Source organism: Melozone crissalis, unplaced genomic scaffold (genome assembly GCF_028551555.1).
Source record: "Melozone crissalis strain CALT ecotype California unplaced genomic scaffold, PUWL_Pcris_2 ptg000002l_1, whole genome shotgun sequence".
Lineage (NCBI taxonomy): Eukaryota > Metazoa > Chordata > Aves > Passeriformes > Passerellidae > Melozone > Melozone crissalis.
This window is the reverse complement of record NW_026535780.1, coordinates 14,910,974-14,936,111: the sequence shown is the minus strand read 5'-3', so window position 1 is coordinate 14,936,111 and position 25,138 is coordinate 14,910,974. Positions and strand designations below refer to the sequence as shown.

The 25,138-nt window shown below is 37.8% G+C and overlaps 1 protein-coding gene across 3 annotated transcripts in view; it reads left to right on the top strand.

Annotated features, from left to right (window-relative positions):
- TRPS1 (transcriptional repressor GATA binding 1) overlaps positions 1 to 22,204 on the top strand; it is a 210,395-nt gene extending 188,191 nt beyond the window's left edge. For all 3 annotated transcript variants that reach the window (XM_054283573.1, XM_054283650.1, XM_054283495.1), the window contains 2 exons: positions 12,055 to 12,177; positions 17,279 to 22,204. In XM_054283573.1, coding sequence (XP_054139548.1) covers positions 12,055 to 12,177; positions 17,279 to 18,340 — 1,185 coding nt within the window. In that variant the 3' untranslated portion in view covers positions 18,341 to 22,204. The remainder of the gene's footprint in view (positions 1 to 12,054; positions 12,178 to 17,278) is intronic.
- The last annotated feature ends 2,934 nt before the right edge of the window (positions 22,205 to 25,138 follow it).

The window sequence follows — 25,138 nt, the reverse complement described above, 5'->3', positions numbered from 1 at the left end:
TTCAGTCCTTCACAGCTCTGAACCAGTGCCTGAGTATGTGACAGGGTGGGTACATTTTGTCCTCAGCACGCAGAGCTCCTGATGGAAAACCCCGCTAAGTTATTTGCTTCTCTCTTACTGCTCTTGTCAGGCTTGTGCCATTTCAGAGAATGACTGCCCCCAGCAGTAAGCTGTCCTTGTCACTTGCATTAGAAACAATTCCTTTGGTGAAATGCAGTCTAATTCTGACAATACAGATTTTGGAGCTGGTGTCTTAAGCAATTTAAGAGCCACTTTCTTAACAGTAAGAGAAAAATTAGACTAGGGCTGCTTTAAGCACTGCTGTGCAGTAATAACAGTATGCTCTCTGGGCAGATGTGAATGAGCAAAGAAGAGAGGGCATACCAGTTTCTAAGGCTGCAAAGGCAGAAGAGCCCCAAATCCTTCATGAATGTTCCTAAGATAAATATTGTTTGGTATTTGCTGTTTGTTTGGTTTGGATTTTATTTTTATCATTTCCTAAATATAGGAAATAATAAAAATACTTCTTAAATATAGGAAATAAATATTTCCTAAATATAGAAAATAAAGGATTGATTCTCCTAAAGGAAGAAAAAAGAGATTAAGGCTGTTTGATTAATGAGGTTAAGCTTGATTAATAGGGGATTCAGAGTATTCCTTATGACTTTACTTTTTTCTTGTGCTTTTACATGCCTCTACTGCTTCTAGTATTGTATCCAGAAATATTTATTTTTCTGGGGTTTTCTTCCTTTTTTTTTTTTTTTTTTTTAACCCTGTGTTGCATCTCAGATTTTAAAGTCTCTAGTCATTGTGCTGTGGCTCTGTCTTGAATTCCATGAAATGTTTCCTATCAAACTAGGATACCATATGCCCACGTTGGCCTAAAATTCACAATGCATCATGTACCAGAAATAGAAGCTGGTAAAGATTCTTCAGAGATTGTGTTCACTTGTTCCAAAGACCTGGTTTGTTTATGGAAGGGATGCTTGCAGTACATAAACACTATTTAAGGAGAAATGTCTCTAAAATGTAGAACAGTTGTTCTCTTCTTCTCATGTTAATGGTATTTTTAAAGAAAGCTATATAACACCGTATGTTGAGTCTCATTTACAAGTAGGCATTAGGATCTTGATAGGAAAGAGCAAGCAGTGAAATATTTTTGTAAAAACTACTTTTGATACTTTACAATGTTCATTGTAAACACTCTGAAATTATCTACAGTGGAATTTGAAAGTAGGTTTCTCCATTTTTAATAGCTGTGCAGTTTGTAATCTATAAAATTTGGTCTGGTCTATTGCAATTAATACTTTAATATCCTTGAAATTTAAAATATTTTCTGTTGCAATGCAAATGAATAGCATTTAAGGCTAAAATGGATGGAAATTATTAGAATAGAAGAGTTTTATTCTAAGCAATCAAGAGCCTCTCACTGAAGAAAGCTTCACAGAATAGTTGGGGCTGGGAGGCAGCTCTGGAGGTAAATCCTATCCAACCCCACTGCCCAGAGGAAGATCAGCCAGCACATGGTGCTAAGTTCTGTGTCCTGTCAGTTTGGAGTTTCTCCAAGGACAGACACTCCACAGCCTCCCAGGGCAACCTGCTCTTGTGTTCAACAACCCTCACAGTAACAAAGATTTTCCATTATGTTCACATGAAATTTCCTGTATTTCAGTTTGTGCCTTTGCCTCTTGTCCTCTCACGGAGCAGCACTGAGAAGAGCATGGCTCTGTCCTTTCCTTCCCCCACCAGGTACATACTGATAAGATCCCCCGGAGCCTTCTCCTCTAGGTAGCCCAGTCAGCTCTCAGGCTCTCCTTGTATGATAGTAGACTGTGTCTTTTAATCATCTTTGTGGCACTTGACTGGACTCTCTCTGACACATCCAGATATTTCTTGTACGGGGAGCCCAGAACTGAACGCAGTGCTCCAGGTGTGGCCTCACCAGGGCTGAGCAGAATGAAGGATCCCTTGACCTGCTGGCACTGCTTTGCCCAGTGCAACCTGGGAGGCTCCGGGCTATATGAGATGGGTTAGCTTTTAAAAAATACAGAGGTGGTATTTGGGTTCTTTTCCCTCCTCTTTTCTCTACCAGGAGTTACTTCCTTAGGTAGGTGTTGGAGTTGATCACATCTCTAGTCCCTTCTTACTTCCTAAAGCTATCAGAAAGGAAGCCAACAAGTGTTTTTGCTGAAACTGTGATCACAGGATGGAATAAGATGATTATGTTAGAACTAACCACTTAGACACAGACTCTGGCATATTGTCTTTTTATCTGGAAGTATTTGGAATGGATTGGATTAGATGAAAATGTCCATTATAAAAAGGCCACTAATTTTCAATATTTACCACACCGTGGTGTCTGGGATACCACAGTTTCTCCCTAAGCTCACAATAGGAAATAACTATGGTAATTGTGTGGTATGCGTTGGCAAATGTTGATTTTTCTGAATGGAAATCATTCTAGCAAAAGCACGTAACAAGATCTGCAATAAGACTGCAGTCCTAAGTGTATTAAAATAAAAGGTGGACATAGTCTGCTTTGTATCCTACACTAGGAACAGCTTTCTCACAGGGACTGCATGAGACTCAAATTATAGTTATTACAGTTCCTGAATGAGTATAAGTATGTGAGCTATAGCTGCCCATGTGAAACATTTTCTCGTTACATTCTTTCTTTAAATAAAATTAATGGTCCTAAGGGAAATTTTTTTAAAGTACAAGTAACAGGTAAATTTTACCTCACTGATTTTCACCAAGGAGTAGACACCTAATTGACATTTCCTCCCTGAGTCTAGAAGACCTCTATGAAAACTTCAGATCCTAATTTTGTAACTTTGAATTAAAAGTTATTTTTACAGTGTAGTTTCCAGACTTAGGGTGCAAATTTGGAAGGATGTATGTGATCAAAAGTCAGTGGGACTGAGGCTTCTAAGACTCTTAATGACTTTTGAAATTTTTACCCCTGAGGAGACTTTCCCCTGCTGATTTTGGCAGCCCTCAGCCAAAATCTACAAATGAGAGTTCCTCTTCTCAGATGCTGGCTTTCTGAGCTATTTTCTGTATAAATAGAGATCACGTGGGCTTTAATAAGGTCAGGGAATGTTTTTTAAATGTCTGTGATTTTTTTTTTCCTCAAAACTTAATTTTGCCCATCTGATTTCTGTGGAAGTGGGAACAGATGCCAGAAGCTGAGAACTCCAGCAGCTTTGTGCTCACGCTTGCAGCAGAGCACTTGTGGGATTGGGACCCTCAATTACTATCACATGTAGAGTTCCATACTGGCTCGTAGCTGAGATCTGCAAAAGCAGTCTGCTGCCTCTGCCATGGCGGAGCCGGGGTGTTACAGGAAATACGGACGGAGCTCTGCTCCAGCTTTGTCTGTTCATTTAATGAGTAAGATTACTTCATGAAAGAAGGGGTACATGGAGTGCCTTCTTGAACATAAATCCTTTGGTATTGATGACTAAACTTAAGCACCTAATTCCATGCTTAGGCACCGTCATAAATGACTCTTTATCTCAGACAGTCAGTTAGTTTATAGCAAAGTCTGACTATTGATTTAGATTCCCCATTTGAGACAGCAAAGGTTTGGTAGTTTTGCTTTGTGCCAAGAAGTAAAAGGGTCTGAGGAATTTCCAATTTTCTCGATGTCACTTTCAGCATGCTTAGTTCTGAGGATACTACTTTTAGCCAGTTTCTGGTCAGAAGAGTAGCCTAATTTTGTACATTTTAGACCTTTTTACATTATGTTTCTAATTTGAAACTAGAATGGAAGAGACTTATAACAACTTAGTTTTGTTTTCTGAGAAAAGCTGAGTTTGTTTGGAAGCACATGGTGTTTGGGAAGGAGCAGTGATCGCTCTGTGCAGGCATTGATGTTTCAAGCAGCCATTCAGCATCAGAGCTGCTGCATGAATCTGTTGCAGCAAAGTGCAAGCAGAGAAAGGTTCTGGGGTCAGGATCACAGTTCCCAAACCAGGCTCCCTCTGTCATGCTTAGGTACACATTAAGTGTGTCTACTTAACCATTTTTTGCAGGTAATATTACTATTATTCCTAAATTAGACTTCTTTTTTAATCTTATTTTTGAATGCTGCTCATAAATACTGTTTTAAAATTGCCTGAGTGGTTAAGCTGATTTAGAAAAGTGTGAAGTTGTTTATCCAGCAACTTGGGAATTTTTACAGCAGTACTTAAAAAGGATTGATAAAACCTGTTGCAAGACTCCATAACTCCATAATTCCGGTGAAGATGCTGAGAGGTGCTGCCGGCATCTTTTTACTGTGTTACATAAACTGTGAAAAGATAACAGGACTCAAATTTAGGCAGACTTTAATTTAAAGAGTGGTGAGCACGCCTCAACAAAGATAATGCGTTACCTTGAGCTGATGTAGAGAAGGAAAGGAGAAAAATGGTGCCTACATGGAGGGGAAACAAAGACAATCAGGGCTTTCTTCTTGAGCAGCTGCAGCCAGTTCCACTAATGGAAGTGCAAGAGCAGAAACTGGCAGCACAAGGTATGCGTTCGTTTTTACAGATGGCAATGCCGACAAGTTGGTAATTGAGAAGGAAGTGGTGTACGTGAGCTCTTTGACGGGGGACAGCCCATTACAGTACTTTCTTGTGTAATTGACTCGGTGAATTATTGGAGGCAGAATTCCTATTCCTCTTGAATAGGTTTCAGTTGCTGCAAAGTGACATCACTTTTTTGTGGGAAATGCAGGTTTTCAGGTTGCTTTTTGCTGTTTGCTATTGGTCTTAATAAAACCTTAAAAATAAAATTTTGGGTTGCCTCCATGGAAATCTTTGTCATGCTGCTTACATTTAGTGGCAAAATACAGCAGAAGTGAGCCTATACCATAGTGTGCTGGCTGCTTTGAGGCACTGGAAGAGATTTAATGGCAGTCACCTTGTGCAAATTGAAGGCTAAGACCATAAAAATACATTATATCCAGTAAAAGACATTTGAAGGCAACTGCTTTATAAAAAATCATGCTTTGTGTAAAATGATTAAATATTTAGCTCTTTTTAAACCAGACTAACATATAGATAATCAGAAATTATTTCTCATTGTTCATTGCAAATGCCTCGTATAATAAATAAGTGGTATAAATATATAAATAATAATACACATTTAAAAAAATATGTGTATCTATTTAGTCTTTGTGTATGTATTTGGCCTGTCAGAAAATCACATGAATTTTTAACACACTGTGTTTACAAATCAACTGCCGCTAACTGTGACAAGGAAGTCTTGCCAGCAGAAAAAGTTTTATTATTTCATGTTTCTGCCACTGCAGATCTTGAGGGGGAAACTACGAAATTGCCTTCTGTAACTGTCAGGATTGACAAGAAAATATGATTTGAACTACCTGATTTTCACTGATAAATGCTCAAGTGAATGAAAAATTAGTAAGTCATTGTAAAGTGTGCTGTGATTATTTAATCTTATAGTGCATATGGCTATCAACAGAAGATGAAAGCAATGGTAAATTGCTGCTTGTGGAGCTCAGGCTCTGGCTCAAGGTGGTGTCCAAAGCCAGGTCCCTTCCTGCACAGTGGCATGGGTTGGGTCAGCTGTAACTTGAGGGAGGATGTAAAGGTGAGGAGGTGATGGCAGTGAAGAGTTACAGCAAGTGATTTACTGGCTTCTTTTCATTGCTCTGTTTTTCTAAATTTAGTAATTTATTTTGACCAGTCATTGTTTTACTTCGGTAGAAATCATCCTAAACTAGTATCTTACCTAACATCCTAAACTAGTATCTTATTTACTTGCTCAACACAACACAAAAAGACTGTAGTTTGCTGTCTGGTTTTTGGGGTGGAGTTGGGGATTTTTTTTCAGTAGTGAATGCTGCTGTCTCTAAGGTAGCTTTACAAAATACAGCTTCAAATGCTGGGACAAAAAACTACTCATCTTCATTTTTGTCGCTGTTAAAAAAATAATTGCAGTTTACATGAACATTTAAATATTTACTCTCCCTAAGGGATCATGGGGAGGATTCTAAAAGGCTGCACTAGCAGTAATGTTTAATTTACTGTCTGAGTTTTTTCTCTCTCTAAAACCCCCTTGATTCCTCCCATTAAAAGTTTATGATACAGCATATATCATAAAAAGATGCTGTCACGACACAGCATTAAAAATTCCACTAACTTTCTATATGAATTAAGTGTGCAATTTTGACTTTACTTTTTGGCATTTTTACTTTCTTTTTACCTTGTCTTTCCTAATGTCTTTCTTATGTCTTTCAAATACAGATGTTTAATGCAATTGTTCTTGAAAATGTCTTAGATAAAGAGTTTGGATTTGGCACATTAAATTGACGTAGAGACAGCTGTTAACTCTAACTTAAGGCTGAAAACAACTTCTACTTTAATACTCTGCTTTTTGTGTTTTGGTTTTTCACTTCTGGGACAAAAATTTGCTGTGTCTGGTGTATTCCTAAAAGGTGTTGAGGTTATAAGGGAAGGAAGCCTCAAGGAGTTTCTTTTTAATTTAGACATAGTTACAGCAAAAGCACCTAATTTTTTAAAATGTGAAACTTCACAGAAACATAGTTGTGTCTGTTTTCACAGTAGAGAGAGAAAGCAGTCCTGATTAAAAACATTCAGAAAGGTCTGAGTGCCTTTGCAACCAAAAGAAGTGAGGTCTGAAGGATGCCTTTCCCATCCTAATCAGAAGAAAGTAGTGCTTTCTCCAACATCCAGATGCTGTCCTGCTGCCCAGGTTTTAAACTTTAATCTAAACCTCACCAAAACTCAAGACAATCAAATACCTGCTTATATAAGGAGGACAAAGCAGGAATGACATAGCAGGTGTAGAACAAGAAACCCTTTCAAAATTACGGCAGTGCAAACACAACAAAGATAGATGCAATCACGAGTGCACTATGCTGTTTTTCTGTACTGTGTGGTAGCAGCCCAATGAGACCAGCTGCTTACAATTGCTGCTCTCCACAGCAAGTCACCTGGCTCAAACTGAGCGTGTGTGCAGCTTTCCTCAGCTCTCCTTTTGGACCTCCCGTGCTGCAGGAGAGCATCCAGAGCCGGCGTTTTGCCTTTTTTCAGTGAGGTATATATGGTTGTACTCCCCAACTTCATCGCTGGGAGTAGGTCAGCCACACGCTTATTCCTGGGCAACACTTATGATTTCACTGCACCTCATGTTCTGGAGCCATGATTAACAGTGTACTCTGTTTCTGGCACATTAGAGAGGCCAGAGATGGTAAAAAATCCACTCAGTCCTCATCATATCATTGTTTCGTGTTGGGGAAGTGAAAGTATTCAGCAATAAGACAAGTTTTGTTGAGTCCAAAACAAAGAGGGTGATGTAACAAAAATCCTTGGCTGCTGCTTGTGGAGCCTATTTGAGTTTCTAAAAGCATCTTCTGGCAGAAATTTTAAAAACAGGATGTATTTGGCACTAGCAGAGTGTCAGGCACCATTGCTTTGTCTAGCTAGCTAAAAAGTCACAGTTCCTGAGCACTGTTTTTTGGCTGTGCTCTTGCAAGACATATTTTGCTACATGAACTTCCACTGAAAAATACCCTGAAAGTTCAGTATATTATGAAATATTTTTGTATAATGTAGAGTATAAGTAGTCCTCTGCATTGCTACAAAGTCTGGAATTGTATGAACTGTAGAGTCAATCCTTTAAATCGAAAGCAGTTTTTATGAAGAGCCTGGCAAGACACCTGAGTGAATCACTTGTTATCATATTCTCTGCTGGTTTATTGCTTAGCAAAATGGACTACTAATAATTGCCTTGTTTCAGTGAGGTATTAGTAACTAGTGAAAATAATCTAAGGAGTTAAAAAAAAAATTAGGCATTGGTGTTTGACGCTGTATATACCAAGTTTCAGACTTGTTCAATTTGAAATGGTCAAGATATGAAACCATAAAAAATGTGAGTAAATACTCTGCATATCAAGGGTTGTTATGCAATTACATGCTTTCATCATGGTTCTTACCAAGGGAAAACAGTCAATAGAGAAGTCTGCAAGACATGTTCAGTGAATAATTACAAATTTTTATAACTTTGATACATAAAAATAATAATCCACTTGTTCCTTTGCTACTGCTACACTAAAATGTGTGCATATTTTATTTTCCCCAGAGCAAAGCCACTCTGACTGTAGATTTGTTAGAAGGTTTTCTGAAAAACTTGAAATCTCCTCTCCACCCACCCCCCAGTTTGGCCAATCTCCAAATTATAAACAGCTGAACTGATTTAAATAAAGTTTTCAGTACCAAGAAAGAAGAAAAAAAAAAGTTACATCTGGGCTGACAAAAACAAATGCCAAGTTTCAGCCTAATGTGATTTGAGACAACTGTGATATTAAACGCCCAGACCTCGGAACTGGAATGGAAATAGAGACAGGCTTTTCTCTGCACTGGCCCCTTCAGGATTTGAGATTGCAATGTAGTGGCTGTAAGGCCCCAGATGATTAAAGCTTGACTTAGTAGATACATATTTTAGTTATTTAGACCCTTTTGGCTTATTCTTCCAAGGATGTACATGACATTTTCATTGATAACTCCAGACAGTGCTAGTGGCATTGATCACAGACTGAAATCTTTTTATCTGTGGCTCAGACTCTCTCATGACTAGTCATGTTGACCTACATTTACTATGCTGATTTAAGAAATTAACTGTGGTAGGATCACATTAGAATGGGAGCAAAAGTTCCCTCGCATATTTCTTGAGAATGGTAGTGGTGGTGCTCGGCAGGGCACTTGAGCCCATGGCTGGGTTTTATGGGGGCTGTGGGCCATAGCTGCAGCACAGGCTTTGCTGGATTTGAGCTCAAGTGCCTGTTTCTTTGCAAGACTACCCAGAAAAGCAGCAATATTGGCCAATATTATTGACGAGTTCAAGTGATGAGCATGCAAAGCCAAACGGATCCATGCAGAGGTACCATCACTAACAGAATTGCTAATGAACATTTAGCAAAAAAAAAAAAAAAAATTAAATAATTTCTGCTAACCAATGACTTAGAAAACTTGGTATATGAGAAGTAAAGGCCTAGGTTTTTGTTTTCTTTTTAAGAAACATTATTTGTTTAAGATAATATGTTTGCTACATTGTAGGCTTTTTAAAAAGCCCTCCAATTTTTTTATTGCAGACATGAAAACTTCTGAGGTGTATTTTGACAGGCAGGTCCACTCTGTGGTTAGTAGCATCGGAGACTCAAGAATCTTTTGTCCAATTCTGCCATAGTCCTGTTTTGTGGCAGGAAATCCATTCTAAAGCTGTGTGTCCCCACTATAAATAGCTGTTTTGTAACCAAAATGCTCAACGAAGTAGCAGCATTTAAGTTTTTCCAGAGGTGTTTCAATTATTTATTTATTAGTGTATATAAGCTATGTTGAAACACTTTAATACTGAAATAATCAGTGTTGATTATCCTGTAAGATCCTTAAATACTACAGAAATCAGAGAGTGTAAAGTAAGATAAGGTGCAGCACAGAACAGCTCAAAAGAGGAATTTTCAGACTGCATTAAATCTAGGGAAGGATGTTTAGCTGGACTACTTGAAATTTTAAACAGAAAAATATTTGCAAGTAGTGAATAAGCAGACGTATAGAATTTCAATACAAACAGCTACTGCTATGTATTTTGCAGGTTTTTGTCAGCTGTAGTCATAGCCTGATTTCACTGCAACTAATACCCAATTTGAATCAGATCTTTCTTTAGAAAAGAGAGAAAAAATTAGTTGCTTTTGTCAATGTTCTATAGATATACTAGCTCCACTGCATTTAATGAAAATTTCTGTGTAACTTTACCTTCTGTCCCCCTTCAAGTGTGTAGAAATACAGCATACAAACTAGACTGCTCTCTCTATATTTTAATAGTCTTCCATGTCTTTGTAGAGGGTATTTCCCAAACTCAGGGAACACAAACAGAAATAAAACAGTGGAAAGACTGACTCAGATTAAGACTCCACTTGGTTAATACACCACACTAAGAAACTGTAGACCAGCATACAAGAAGTAGGAATGAAAAGGAACAGTTCTGCAGTGGTAGCTGAATCCTGGCCATATAAAGTCATTTCCACTTGGAAACGTCTCACCCTCCAAGTGGACCAAGTTGGGATTAGTCTAGTGAGGCTCTTATTGTACTCTGATGGAGAATATTTCAGCAGCCAGGTGAAACTGGTCGAGGATATCCAGCCCCAAAAAGAATTGAGACCTTCAATGTACGTGTAGATGAGCGCACATTTCCAGGGCTTATATGCAGAACTAGTTAGATGTTTGCTGAAGGACATCAACTACCATCTAGTTCTCTCCTTAGCTACACTGAGGAAAAATGTCATATACTACTGCATCTGATTTAAGAGACAAAATAGGGGATGATGTACGGTCGTGAGAGAGGGATTATCTTGATGACAATCTTGATTTTATTGTATCACTTTAAAGTACCACAACCTGCTCTACAAATGAAATTGTGTTCTTGGTTTAAAAGGGCAATTGTTAGCCTGACTTTGTGCTCACTAAAAACATTTCCCCAATCTTGTTAAATTATTGCACTCATTTCAGATTTTTATGGCTGTGCAGCTTACCAGCCCTCGTTTCTTTACGTTTCATTCATTTTCCTTGTATTGATGATTAATGGAGGATGTCGAACGTTAGAGTGAGCAGGCATCAGCAAATGCAAGATCATAATTAGTTTAGCTGACGAGGGCCTCTGATAGCACTTGCATCTGGATGGAAAAATTACCCTATAGGGAACTGGCTGCTCACCAGGTCTTTTTAGTGATACATTGTGAAACACCCGATGAATCAAATGCCCTTTCAATGCCAAGAAAGTGTTCCAGTCTTGAAGCCAAAATTATGTCTGCAGAAAGCTTTCCATTTGAAATGTATCAGAGTACAATTATAACCATTGTATTTTTTTGGCATGAGCACCAGTCTTCTTCAGTATGAACTAAAGTTAAATAAATTACTTAAATTTTCTGAAACCCTGAAATTTTTACTTATAGTGTTAGTAATTCTTAATTTATAATAAAATTAGTTTTCACCCAGACTCTTTTCCCTCTACTCACTCATTCTTATCTTAGCTGGTGAAGCTTTCTTACTGATCCTTTTTTCCCTTTGCAAAAAGGGAACGGAGTTGAAATTCGTATTTTCTTTTCAGCAAAAGAATTCCATTTCCTGCTTATTAGTATTTGGGCCCATAAACACAGCCTGACTTTTGTTTAAATGAGAAGTTTAATGAAATCATTACTCCATAGAAAAAATTTAATGAGCAATACTCATAAACATGCCTACTTTTAAATATTCCTGGATCATTATGAAAGCTGATGAATGCACAGCTCAGTCTGGTTAAAATCAATTTGTATTTGGGGAAGCTTTACTATGCCCTTCTTCGCCTGACTAAAATGAAATAAATAAACAAATCTATCTGTTGATGAGACAGTGTTTTCTGGGACTTCTTTTGGAGTTCAGAAGAGGTCTCATTCAAGAATATTGTACTTTTATTTGTTCATATGGGCTGCAGGAATATATGGTAGCTTATACTGATTTCAGAAATAAGTGGAAAATACGGTATCATGTATTCAAATATAATATCTGTTAAAGGAATTAGTATGAGACAGGTATAAACTGTAATTAATTGTTAGGTGGTGTTTCAGAATTCTTGTTACCAATCACACTTTTAAATAAATCTAGCTAAAAAGAAATAATCTGTTGTGAAACCAGGAGAGTTTGCAGAATGTTCTGTCAGCTTCCAAGTTTTTGGTTTTTTTTTTCTGAATTTGCTGTTTAGAAACCATCATTAAATGCACAAAACCTGAAGTTCAAAAAGTTAAAGTTGTTATTCTGAAAAGGCTTTGGTGTTTCACACACCTCATCCATCACTCTGGGGTTAATTATAATGAAAATCAGTGGTGCCTATTAAGCACAATTGAACCTGACCTCATTATGGGCAGTGTGGTTTTATACTGTCATTGTTGCCAGTCTAGAGACAAAACTCCTGTGTTGATTTGTCCTAACTCCACAGCTCATGTGACTCACCTCTGACCTGCTTTTTTTCCCTTTTTCTTCCCTGTTTCAGAGACGTAGAGGCTCGGGTGTTTTCTGTGCCAATTGCCTGACCACAAAGACCTCTCTCTGGCGGAAGAATGCAAATGGTGGATATGTATGCAACGCGTGTGGCCTCTACCAGAAGCTCCACTCGGTAGGAAGAACTTACTGGTTTGTTCAGTAGGAAAAGAGCTGCACAGCTAAGCTGGGCAGCTGTGGTCCTGCCTGGTTGTGTGATTAGTACCACTCTCTGGCCTGCAGTTAATTTCCTAACAGGGTTTTGCAGAATGGTCACTTTGGGATCAGTTGTGATTCATTATGAAACAGCCTGGGATGCTGTGAGTGGATGTGTTTGAGATCACCAGTGATGCATTTAATTATTTTGATACAAAATAAGGGGAAAATTATTTCTTTTCTGGGAATTGGTTTTCAAGGCATATGATATATTGTGATGAAAGCTCTCTAAATTCTACAGTCCTAGAAAAACCAAAATTATTGAAATTAGACATCACATCTATATTAAAATATCTCTTGAAACAGTTGAAACAGTTTTTGTATACTTTGACATCTCTTACCTCCTTTATTCTAGATAGTAAATTTCCCAGAGATATGGGGAGGTGGGATTTTGCGTTCTTTTTTCTACAGTTCTTAAAGTCTGCTGGAAGATAAATATCTCGGCAAGGAAGCTATTCACTTGAAGGCACTCATCACTTGGTGAGGGGAAGATTCACCATCCCTCAGGATCAGTCAGGGAATAAATAATAATCATGGTCTGTCTATATTGCTTTTCATCTTATTGACACTTGACTTGATCCTGAAAGATGTTGGATACTCTGGTCCAGGTCCAGGAAAGCCATGCTGAAGTGTTTCCTTGGATCAGTGCCAAAATGCCTGGAATCTTTTAGGTTAAGACCCACTGGTTAAATATTATCCTTGCTGTCTTTAATAGGCACACATAGGAGAGTCAGGTGACTAATTAATTAATTTTTACAACATTCCTATGAAATTAAAAAGTGTTACTATTATTCAGAAATGGAAACCGAGGTAGTCTTTGGGAGTTTGCCAGGGCAATGTATCAGATCAGGCTTAGAGCCTAACTGAGAAATAAACGTGGTGACTGAGTGTACATTTTATAAAATGTTTTGCAGAAATTAAATTTGAAAGGTAAGCTTCTCAGTGGTCTTGTCTACTGCCCATACAATAATCCTGTTTACACAAAATCCTGCCAAACCAGCCCACTAACTAGAACAATGTAAAAATTACCATTTTAAAAGCAGCATGACCATTACCAGTGTGAAGGGTTGGCTCTGTTTGACATATGTGTCATTCTGGGGTCACTCAGTGTTTTTAAGGCCCAGAATAGCCCAGTCAGGCCAGTAATATCTAAGAAGATGAACTAATGCATGGTCTTGGCCAGCATCTTGGTTGGGTCTTGCTCCAGGTATCATCTTCCTGGACACCTCTTAAAGTTGTAGATAGAATATCTAATTTAAGGAAATTGATCAGTGGTGAACATCCAGAAAGATTTTAAGAAGGGTACATTGGCTTTTTTATTTGTCATTTGAGTCTGGTTATTTGTTGAAATTCCATTTGCAGACTCTTATTTTCCATTTTTTAAGTACAATTTTCTCAGCTGTAGTGTTGGATCCTACCATGATTTTCAACATTTCTTTTTAAATAGATAAAAGCTACAATAATCAGTTTTGAATTCAAGCACAACTTGGATCATCCTTATGAACTAGTAGGAATGAACTAGTGCACTTCCAGTATCATTTATTAGAAATACAGTGTCAAAGTTTGTTTTATGCATCTCAAAAGCAAGAAGCTGACATTTTAAGCATGACAATAAGCTGCCATTCAGTGGACATTTGACATTAATATCTTCAGTTGAACTTTGACCTAACAAATTAAAAGAATTTAATTAAGCCTTACTCTGCTGTGGTATGATAGCAACTCCTTTATACGTAGGAGTCTGAAATAATCCAACAAATCTCTCCTTTGGGACAACTTTTGAGACAGTCCCATGGAAATGGATGCTCTTTAGATGGACACCAGAAAGATGAAAGTTTCTTTTATCTGTCTGCCTGTCTGTCTGTTCAGGAAAAATTGCAGTGTGGGTCATGTATTGGACATATGGTTTTGAATTAAGGCGTCCAGGATGGTGCAGTTATTAAGGAAATGTCCAAAACTGTAAAAAATCAAGTGAATAGAATTTACTTCTGTAAGACGCCTGGTCATCTAAATTGTACTACACCGCTGAGTAAAACTCACCTGTATTAATTTGCACATTTCTTAGCTCCCTTTTGATTGGATAATTACTATCTAGGACTACCATCCTCATTAATGCAAGCTTAAGGTCCCTTTTTCACTTTCATTTAATGAGAAGAAAAATCTCTGATCTATCAGATACTACTAGGTGATAGTGACTGACAGATATTAACATGGTAGTGATTTCTGCTGCAAGTTGCATTTCTATTTCTATTATACCCTTGAATAACTTTTCAGTGTGTTTTCAAAGATGTTCCATCTATCTAAGGGGTAGTTGACATTAAACTTGCCACGTTTTTCACATTTCTCTCCTTTAACGCAATCAAATATGTTTTAAAATTGTAATTATAATCCACGAGTCTATTATTAAAATAGTTTTAGTGAAAAAATGCATCTTACTGCAAACATATACAGAATAGTCACATTTGCTGTCTCCCCAGAGTCATGAATTTGACCATTATTATTGTGGTGCTGTCCTTCATTTTTAAACAGCTCGAATTTTGTCATGGAACACTACATTTTGTTCCATGGTGATTCCTTGACAACATCCTTAGACTAATTCAGTAAAGAATTGCAGCATATTCTAGGATTAGTCTAGAGGAGGCTCCACTTTCACATGGAATTTGAGAAATCTAATCACAATAATTTATTGAAGCATTTGTTGAATTTTTTATTTTTTTCAGTTACTCATATTATTGGATTGGGGAGATTGTCAGCTGATACAGAGATGGCAGAAATATTTGTGATCATCTTCATTATGTCTAACATATAATTAAGGATCTGACATAGACCATTTTAAAAGTAAAGTTCTGGTAATGTTTCCACTATATTCTAAATTTAATGCCCCACTGAAAATCAAGAAGTGACCTTAAAATTTTCTATTTGCCTTGGTTGTAACCAAATACAAGATATTTTTATCTGCACCTTACTACTACAAATAAGGAAAATTAGTAGATTTCCACCACTAAAGAGTGCATTTTAATCATCTGAGGGCTGGTTTAATCAGATGAGCACAGTCATTGGCAAGCTGAAGAATTTTAAAGTTGAACCTGCAATAACTTTGAATAGCTGGAGCCTCAAGTATAAGTGTATGAGGGTCCCTAATCTCAGGCAGGAAGATGTTTCTTTCAGCTGCTTCCATAATCAGGCTTTCTACCTGTAGCATGAAGAGTAAGGGTAAAAGTATCTCCAAAATACTGGAGAGTTGTCTGGAAGCCATATAAAAATGGTCTGTAGTGTTTAGTGTTTAATAGGAGCAACAACATTGTAAGATCTCACACAGTATCTGAGTTACAATTGTCATAAAAAGGCAAGGAAATTATACAGATCTTATAATGAAAAGTACATGTCTATGCATATTAACTTGCTATTGATTGGTCAAACTATTATCTTTATCTGAATAGAATTTACATTAAAAATATTGTAATTTTTTAAGACGATTTTGTTTTAACTTTGATCTGTGTGAGGAGGCTGGTTCAGGTGCTGTTTTTCTACCAAGTTTCAATTTCTCTTATTTAAAAATCTAAATCAAAGTGTGTATATACTTCTGATTCGGTATTTTAACAGAAAGTAAAATCTTAAAAAATAGCTGCACTGTCTAAAATGTAATTAACCATTAAGAGTATGCCAATTGCAGGAAAATAAATAAGTGAAAGGAGAGGAAAATGGCAACTGAAGAGAGAGATTAAATCTCTGCAAATAATAGAATGGGTGTTCTTCCAGCTCTGGATGTTTTCATATTAGCTTGAAGTTACAAATATATTAAAAATTTAGTTACATTCAAGGTACTCAAGATTACTTTGGATATTGACTGTAAGCCAAAATTAAATCTGCTTTTAAAAACAATGTTAAAATTTCCAAATAAACATATGAGTAGAATCCTGGGGCAGGGTGGCACTTTTATGGCCTCCAACCAAAATGGGATTATGTGCCTTTTGGAAGAAAAATGTCAGCTCCCAACACACCAAATTGAATGACTTTTAGGTAGTTTTTGTTCAGTAGAAAAACGTACTGATGGTGCAGCACCATTTTTCACTCAGATGCTATTGCTTTTCTCTTGGGGGGTGTTTAAAGGAAACCTAACTGCTGTCCTTCCTTGTACCATGTTTTTTTCCCCACACAAAGATATTTTCACTTCTTCTCTAAAAAGGCCACTTAACTGTTGTGGGGTAGTAGCAAATGGAAACAGAAGTCCCCACTTGGTTCTTCCCTCTGCCTCTTTGTGATGCTTTTTTCTTTACGGATTCCTTTTGCCCCATGCCTTCTCTCTCTCATGACTTAGTAGCACATCAGTAACACTTAGAAAGCAATGCAGCTGGGGTGAAGGAGGGGGAGTTGATACCAAAGAAGAGGTACACCTCTTGGTGCACAGTTTCCCTGGGCTTTCTTCTCCATCTTTCTTGGCCCCTTTCTGGCCACCATCTTCCCACTCAGCACACAGTGGACCTGCAGCCCTTTTGCTGTGTGACAGCAGTGGTGGTCAGCAAGCCCTGTGTGTGCCTGTGTTTTCTGTCCCTGTGAGAGCAGGGTGAGTATGAAGGTAAGTTCTTGTCCCAGTGGGAGCTGTGCAAACCCTGCAAGCTCTGGTGGCATGGTGCCCAGAGCAGCACCAGTGCACAGGGCCTTGCATCTCCTGCCTCACCCCTAGCTCTCAGCACCCACTTTCAACATGTCTCCCCCAGAATTTTTTAGGAGTAACAGGTAATAAATGGTTTGACAGCTTGGATACTTCATGCCTTTTTAAGTAAATAGGTACAGGATGTCTAAGGCAGTTGACTCAGGTTGATAAAATAAGCCATTTTATAGTTTACTTTCAGCATGAGGGGCAGTGAACCAGCATTTGGATTGAAATTTGGTCATTCCCGTAACACTGTTGTAATACAGCTCTTCACAAAAGAAAAGATAAATTTGCACGAGCGTGGTCTCACAGATTTGTTTAATGTGTCTTTCTTTTTTCCTTTTGTTCATTCTCTATGTGTTCCATGCAGACTCCCAGGCCTTTAAACATCATTAAACAGAACAATGGTGAACAGATCATTAGGAGACGAACAAGAAAGCGCCTTAACCCGGAGGCACTTCAGGCTGAGCAGCTAAACAAACAGCAGAGGGGTAGCAGTGAGGAGCAAGTCAATGGAAGCCCCTTAGAGAGGAGGTCAGAGGATCATTTACCTGAAGGTCATCAGAGAGAAATTCAGCTTCCCAGCCTCAGTAAATACGAGGCCCCAGGTTCATTGACTAAAAGCCATTCTGCTCAGCAGCCAATATTGGTCAGCCAAACTCTGGATATTCACAAAAGGATGCAACCTTTGCACATTCAGATAAAAAGTCCTCAGGAAAGTACTGGAGACCCAGGAAACAGTTCATCGATATCAGAAGGGAAAGGAAGCTCAGAGAGAGGCAGCCCAATAGAAAAATACATGAGACCTGTGAAACATCCAAACTATTCTCCACCTGGAAGCCCTATTGAAAAATACCAGTACCCACTCTTTGGACTTCCGTTTGTACACAATGACTTTCAGAGTGAAGCTGACTGGCTGAGATTCTGGAGTAAATATAAGCTGTCTGTTCCTGGGAATCCACACTACTTGAGTCATGTGCCTGGCCTACCAAATCCTTGCCAAAACTATGTGCCTTATCCCACCTTTAATCTGCCTCCTCATTTTTCAGCTGTCGGATCAGACAATGACATTCCTCTAGATTTGGCGATAAAGCATTCCAGACCTGGGCCAACTGCAAATGGTGCCTCCAAGGAAAAGAGTAAGGCACCACCAAATGTAAAAAATGAAGGTCCCTTGAATGTAGTAAAAACAGAGAAAGTTGATAGAAGTACCCAAGATGAACTTTCTACCAAGTGTGTGCACTGTGGCATTGTCTTTCTGGATGAAGTGATGTATGCATTGCATATGAGTTGCCATGGTGACAGTGGACCTTTCCAGTGCAGCATTTGCCAGCATCTTTGCACGGACAAGTATGACTTCACAACTCACATCCAGAGGGGCCTACACAGGAACAATGCACAAGCTGAAAAGAATGGAAAACCTAAAGAGTAAACCTTAGCACTTAGCACAATTAAACAGAAATAGGTTTCCTTGATGGGAATTCAATAGCTTGTAATGTCTTGTGAAGACCCATAAAGCACTTCATATAGAGAGCATGCCTTATCCAATATTAAATCCCTTGTTATTTTCTTTTTTTTTTCCTTTTTATTCTTTATTTTTTCCTTTTTTTCCCCTTTATTTTTTCTTTTTTTTTCTTTTTTAAATGAGTGGGTTACCAAGAAAAAAGAACAGTTGGATGGTGGCCAGAAGGGGAGGAAGATAATGCAGTGGGACATGGCCCACCAAAGCTAGCCAGAATGCAGTGAATCATGCCGAATAACCTTGAGAAAATTTTACTGGACAATTAATACCTTTGCTGTTGTGTAAGAGACATAACTGGCAAGTGTGCAAAGATGTGTATATGTATATACTGCTGCAGGGGTGTAGTGAACATATGCACATTGTATATAAGAACTAGACATGTTAAGTATACAGAGTTAAAAGGTCATTTTCTTTTCTTTAATTTGGGCAAATTTCTGCCCTACAACATGCCTTAGGATCACATTGTCCTCAAAGCTTTGGCAGCAATGTCATATATATGTTTCTCAGACTCAGCTGATTTTTAGCTACCATTTTATCACTACATTCTTTCTGGCACACTTTAGTCTAGGAAAACCATTTTGTGCAAGTGAATTCTCTAATACAGAAGCCACATTCCAGGTTTAATTTGCATAGAATAAGGTAACCTGCTGTATTTTATTTTAATATATTTTTAATATATTACATTTCTAAACCTTAAAGTCTAAGGTTACTTCTCCACAGGCTTAACATTGCTATACATACCAGTCAATCCCTTCAGTAGACTTATACCAGCTTTTGCTAAGTAGCATTAAATGTCTTCATAGTACTTTTTAATAGTTAAAGCTTTTTAAAAACTATCCATGAAGGGAAAGCTCCTCAGCATAACTGCTCAGGGAAATAGGGCTAAATAACTAAATATTAAATAATTGGTTAAAGGTGCTGTTAGACGAGCCTCCATGCTTGCTACAAGGGTGTACAAGAACTGACTTTAATCATTTTCATTATAGTGTCCCAACCAGTAGTTTATTATTTTGCCACAGGGATGTAGAAGATATTACAAGCTACTGGATGCACTGTCAGATTAACTTATTTCATTAAAGAAGTTGGGAGAACAAATAGAAAAAAACCTTATTTTTCTAGTAAATATTAATGTATTACATTTCAAATAATGGTGCCTGACATATTGAATAATTATTTTCTACAGTGTACGTATGCAACAAAGATATTCCATCATGCATTAGAGTCAGTTCTGGCTCTGCCTCGCTGTTTACATTTGCAAATGTAGCAAACAAGGTAATGAAGCAACTATTTCTATTGCAGTAGGTATCTTTTTTTCTGTGTGTGTGCATTAAAGTTGTAAACGATAACATGAAATGAATGAAATTTGTTGATATTAATGGTATGAAAAACAAGAAGGAAATGAAAATATTTTTATGCCTACTTAGGAAAAAAGGGTAGCACTATTCATTCCAAGTACTTTTGTATTCTTAAGCTCTTAACTCACATTGTTATGCTTAAAATGATAAACATATATCCTCTTTTTATTGCTTTGTCTGTGTTTCAGAAGAAACATTTCAGAAATTATTTTGATAAGTGCTGTTTGACGATGCAGCACTGATATTTTATTGCATTCTGTAGTAGCATTGCACTCCATTTTTACAATATTACGCAGTTGCTTTTTTGTTTTGTTTGGGTTTGTTTCTTTTTCGCAGTGCAGGGTCTTAGTTCCTTATGGTTGGATGGCAGGTGTAGCTCAACTGGTTCATGAATGTTGCAGCGAATGAAGTTTAAAATGTCTTTCTGATATTATGTTGTCTTTTATTTCTCCATTCATGCATTTTATTTTTTAAAATGTTCTATAAAAATATCTCTGGACTAAGTCCTCTCTTGAGATTATATGTAAAGGGTCCTATTCTGATCTCACTTACATGCCGCCTTTCTCAGATTTTCATGTAATTGAACTAAAGCATCATAAAAAAAAAAAAAAGTTCTTGTATTTAACTTACCTGAGTCTCACCACTCTCCCTTCTTGTATTTGGTGCACTTACTAAGATACTTAACCAGATAATCAGGGAGGTGGAAAATAAAAGGAGAGGTGATAGGAAATGTCTTATAGGGGTTGGCAAAAGGAAAACCAGGAGGGAACTGGCCTAAACATTCAGCACTTTGATAGTCTTTTGAGAAATAATGTGCCTAAAGCAGCTGGCAGCAAACAAGCGTGAGAGGCACTTACACAGTTGATCACCAAAGGTCTCACTGACCTTGGCAGTATTTAGATGTTGTATTTTCACGGAGGTGAAACATTATTGCACAGTTTCTCTGATTTGTTAGGCACAGACAGGCTATTGTTCAGCATTAGGCTGCATTCCTTCCTGCTCCACCCATTGCTTCTTTACTGGTGAGCAGCATATGGAACATCCCACTCAATCTGCTGTGGTTGAGTTCTGTAACCCTTCAGTAGTGTTCTAGGTTAGCAAAGGATGTTGGGCCACATTCTTCTTCTTCTATTTTTTAGATGAATCTCCAGCTTGATACCAGTGACAAAGTCTGGTTATGTTTTTACTATTGTTCTCCAATAATAAGTTCTGACTTGGTTTTTGTGGATTTATTTTTGTTGGGTATTTTCTGTTTCCTTTTTTTTTTTTTCTGTGGGGACTGAAATAGATTGCCCTCGTTTCGTTACGTCAGGGTCCAGTGTGTGTCCTTTTCAGCTTTTCCAAGGAAGATGTTATACTCAGTAAGCAGTGATTTTTATCGCCTTCAAAGGCAGCTGCCTGCCGATTCTCAGTAGTTACTGGTTTGACTTCAGACCTACCAGTCCCTCTGGCTTCTTCATTGATAGAAGCTGCATCTTCATGGCAAAATATTTTAGAGGGACATGTGCATTGTAAAACTTGAGCACTACCCTGAACTTCAGAACACTTCTCGCTAAACTCAGAAGCAGAGGCAAATCAACAGGAAATACACATATCAGGGTTTGGGGATGAGGAGAAATGAAATCTTATGACTGCAAAGAACAAGACAGAGCTTTGAATGTTACTATTGCACACCTAGACGATGCAAATAAAATTTGGAAAAAAGTTCATTGTTCTTGCCATGACATGTTGAGATGTTCTAAGATTTCTGCTTTTTAAGAAATGGGATTTTGCTGTAGCCTGTTCTTTTTGATTGGGATAGGGGGACCACAGTTTTCTTTCTTAACAAAAGAGAGGTGACTCCATCCATCTTCCAGACCCCCTCACAATGGGTACTAATAAAAAGAAAAAAAATCCTGACACAGGAAAAGAATAATCTTATTTAATAACTTTCAGATGGAAACCAATGTTAGCACACACAAGTAATTACTGCACCCACTGTGTTTCAGTCAACTTACAGCACTAAAAATTGAACTTTCAAACAATCAGTCTTTGTTCTCAATTTGTCAGTGGCTTCAAGGTGGTGAACTTCTCTTACTAAAGGAATAGTAGTGTAAGATCTTAAAACATATCTCAAATTGGACAACCAAATAAGTAGATGTTTCAAAACTAGAGGATTTGTGGTGCCTGTCACTAACCAGATTGTGGAACAGGCACAGTGTTTCCAGTAACTCTCTGTATAGATGGAGCCATCCTGTGATGTCATCTGCAAACCAGATTGTCCTAGGCTGTCACTTCATGGCTGCTGCCCCCTCAGTGCTGCAGGAGATGATGTTCCAGAGCACAGTTTGTGTTCAGGTGCCAAATTCAGTCTGCTTTCCAAATGAAGTGCTGCACCTAATTGCCACCATGCTGATGAAACTCCTCCCTTAATTTTTAATGGACTATGGAGAAAGGGGGAAGGACACTGGATGCAGATATCTTGGTTTTTAAAAGGCACTGTTGTCCATTGTGACAGTTTTAAAGGGAGAGAAAATTGAGACATCTCCAAAGGTTGAGACACACTGTGAGCAATAGATTATTTTTGCAGTTAGAGGGGCAGCAGGACAAGTGACTGATGCTAATTGTATCCAGTGCTGAAACACAGTGATTGCGCAATGGGAAAAACTGATTTGGCAACTGTGGATTAGTACTCAGTTCAGGGACAGACTTTCAAGTCCACCCTTGGACTGGACACTGTTGTTTTGTAGTCATAACTACTTGCTTTATGTGCTAAGGATGTTGTCTACCATGTGCTTTTTGCCCAGTATGTCTAAATATATTCTCATTTTTGCTCTTGTATTGATTTTTCTTGGCTGACTTAACATGCTAATTCCTAATACTGGTCAGGAAAAGCCAAGCAGATTAGAAGGTCACTTCTGTGCAGCCAGAAGGGTAGATATATTTCCTTCTGCTTCTGTGGAGACAGTTATGCTTGGCAAGGAGCAGTGAGCAATTTGTCAGCACATCCCAAATGTGATGGATAAGTAAGAAATCCCTTCTAAACTTTTCTCTAAAGTTAAGATGGGCCAAGTAAAATGATTTACTTAATTTTCTCACCTCAGAATAGGATTCCTCACTACCCTCTTCCTCACAGTTTTTATTTCATTTAGCCAACTCTGGAAAGCTGACAGTTGGGGGGATGCTACTTGTACAGTAATCACACACACCCCAATTTACTTTAAGAGGATAAAAGACAGTAATTAAATGGCTGACAGCTAGATAAATACCTGTTTCATTTGATTCTTTGTTGCACCTAGTAAAATTCCTTGACTAGGAAAGCAAAATTACACTTAGTAAGGTAAAAACATTGTGACAGCTACCACAGTTTTCCATTCCTATCATTTTGGCCTCTGAGCTCTGTGTAGGAGAACAGGAGAAAAGGAAACATCTCAAAATGCCATTGTAAATTTAGCTTATAGAAAATTCACCAGCAGGAAAAGAAAAAAAAAAAAAAAAGAAAAAAAAATTGCTTCATAAAGAATGACTTCATGTTGCTAAAAACCATCATTAAACTTGTAGCCCTGATTTGACTCTAGAATGCTGGCTCTTAATGTTTTGTCCTTACAACACATGGATGTGTTTTTTGTTCTGTTTTGTTTCAGGTTTTTTTGTTTTGTTTTGTTTTTTGGTTTTCATAGTGCATGTTCATTTCTACTCACAAACATGTTCTTGGTGTATTTCTTATGCAAACAATCTTCAGGCAGCAAAGATGTCTGTTACATCTAAACTTGAATAATAAAGTTTTACCACCAGTTATAAATCAGATTTGTGTCGTTGTTTCTGGGGACAATGTGATGTCATGGTGTCACTACAGCACCGTGGGGTTGGGGAGGAGAACAGTCCGGACTGGAGCTGCTCTGGGAGCACCATGGGGCCTGGCAGCACCTCTGAGTAATGGTCAGTGGTTATGGCTGAAAGGCGATGGCAGCATTGCTCAGGTGGGAAAGGCATGAAAGGGGAAGGGCTCCTTCAAAAACACGTTAGTCCTTCTGTACTTAGGGCTCTAGATGTGATCCAAATCTCATTCAAATAGTGACAGGATTTAAGTAAAAGTCTCTTATAATGGAGCTTGAACATTTTTCAGTACTCCATCATCCTGGCATGACATTAATGGTTTTATTCTCCTGCCCCAATTTGGAGAAATGATGAAAGAAAGGCTGATACTGAAATGTGATCAGGTACCCAGGGTCACCAGGTCTACTCCTCATAGGAAATTCATGATGGTCATGAAATAATTCCTGATACTCTCGACCGTGGTTTCACATCATTCCCACAGCCCTTCCAGGAAATCCCGGTGGCTCCATCACAGTCACTGACACACTGGTGACTCAGGAGCAGAGAATGCCACCTACAGAGTTGCTGCCACCACTTCCTTCAGCAACCTTGGAGGTTTCCTCAGAGGTCCCAACCAAAGCACTGACCAAATCAACTCAGCCTGGCATTTCTGTTTGGATGAGCTAACAGATCTGGATGGTATGGCTCCAGCCATCATTTCCCTTATGCTGTAATTTCCTTTCTCCATAGGTTTTTTATCATCTCCATGGTTCAGAACTTCTTCACTCTCATACAGAATATTGCTTTAAAGTAATATAGAATGGTAAAATCTGTTTATGATGGTAAAGTAGAAATGTTCTAGGGCTTAAATGTAAAAGCACCATGCCAAAAACAACTTCTGTGACTCATTCTTTAAGTGAATTCGGATGTAAAACCCTATGCATTTTCAGTCTCTTTTTAATTTCCTGACATTAATAAAAATAATAACTGTAGCAAAGAAAAAAAAAGGCTTTCATATGTGAGCAGAATCAGTTTTGGAGACATCAACTATGCATTTTGAAAAAGATGCTACATACAAAAGCTGATCATTACTGATTGTCAGACTATGCTTATATATGTACATATATATATATTCTTACACTGGTATGGAGTGTGTAGCAATATAAGAATTATATAAAATTCTATATACATAAAGTATACATAAATACATAAATACATAAAGTTCATGTATTTATACAGAGAGTTAAAATTTAAAAATTACATATTCTAAGAACATATTTTGAGAATAATAAGATTTAATCCAAATGTCTGTTATAACCATAAAACTTATCCCTGACCAATGCAGTGTGTCTTTAATCAAAGTAAGTCTTTAATTCAAAAGTGTTTAATAGTGCACTTCTATCTCCAGATACTTAAGTGAGCTCATAATTGTAGGAGCCGATGACCTCAAATGTTCCTTTGTGGTTCCACACACTATTTGTATAGTCTACTTACATTGTTAGTGCCTTTCTCTTACAACAGCAGCTACTCATATAAGCAGCTCATATAAGTGCACACC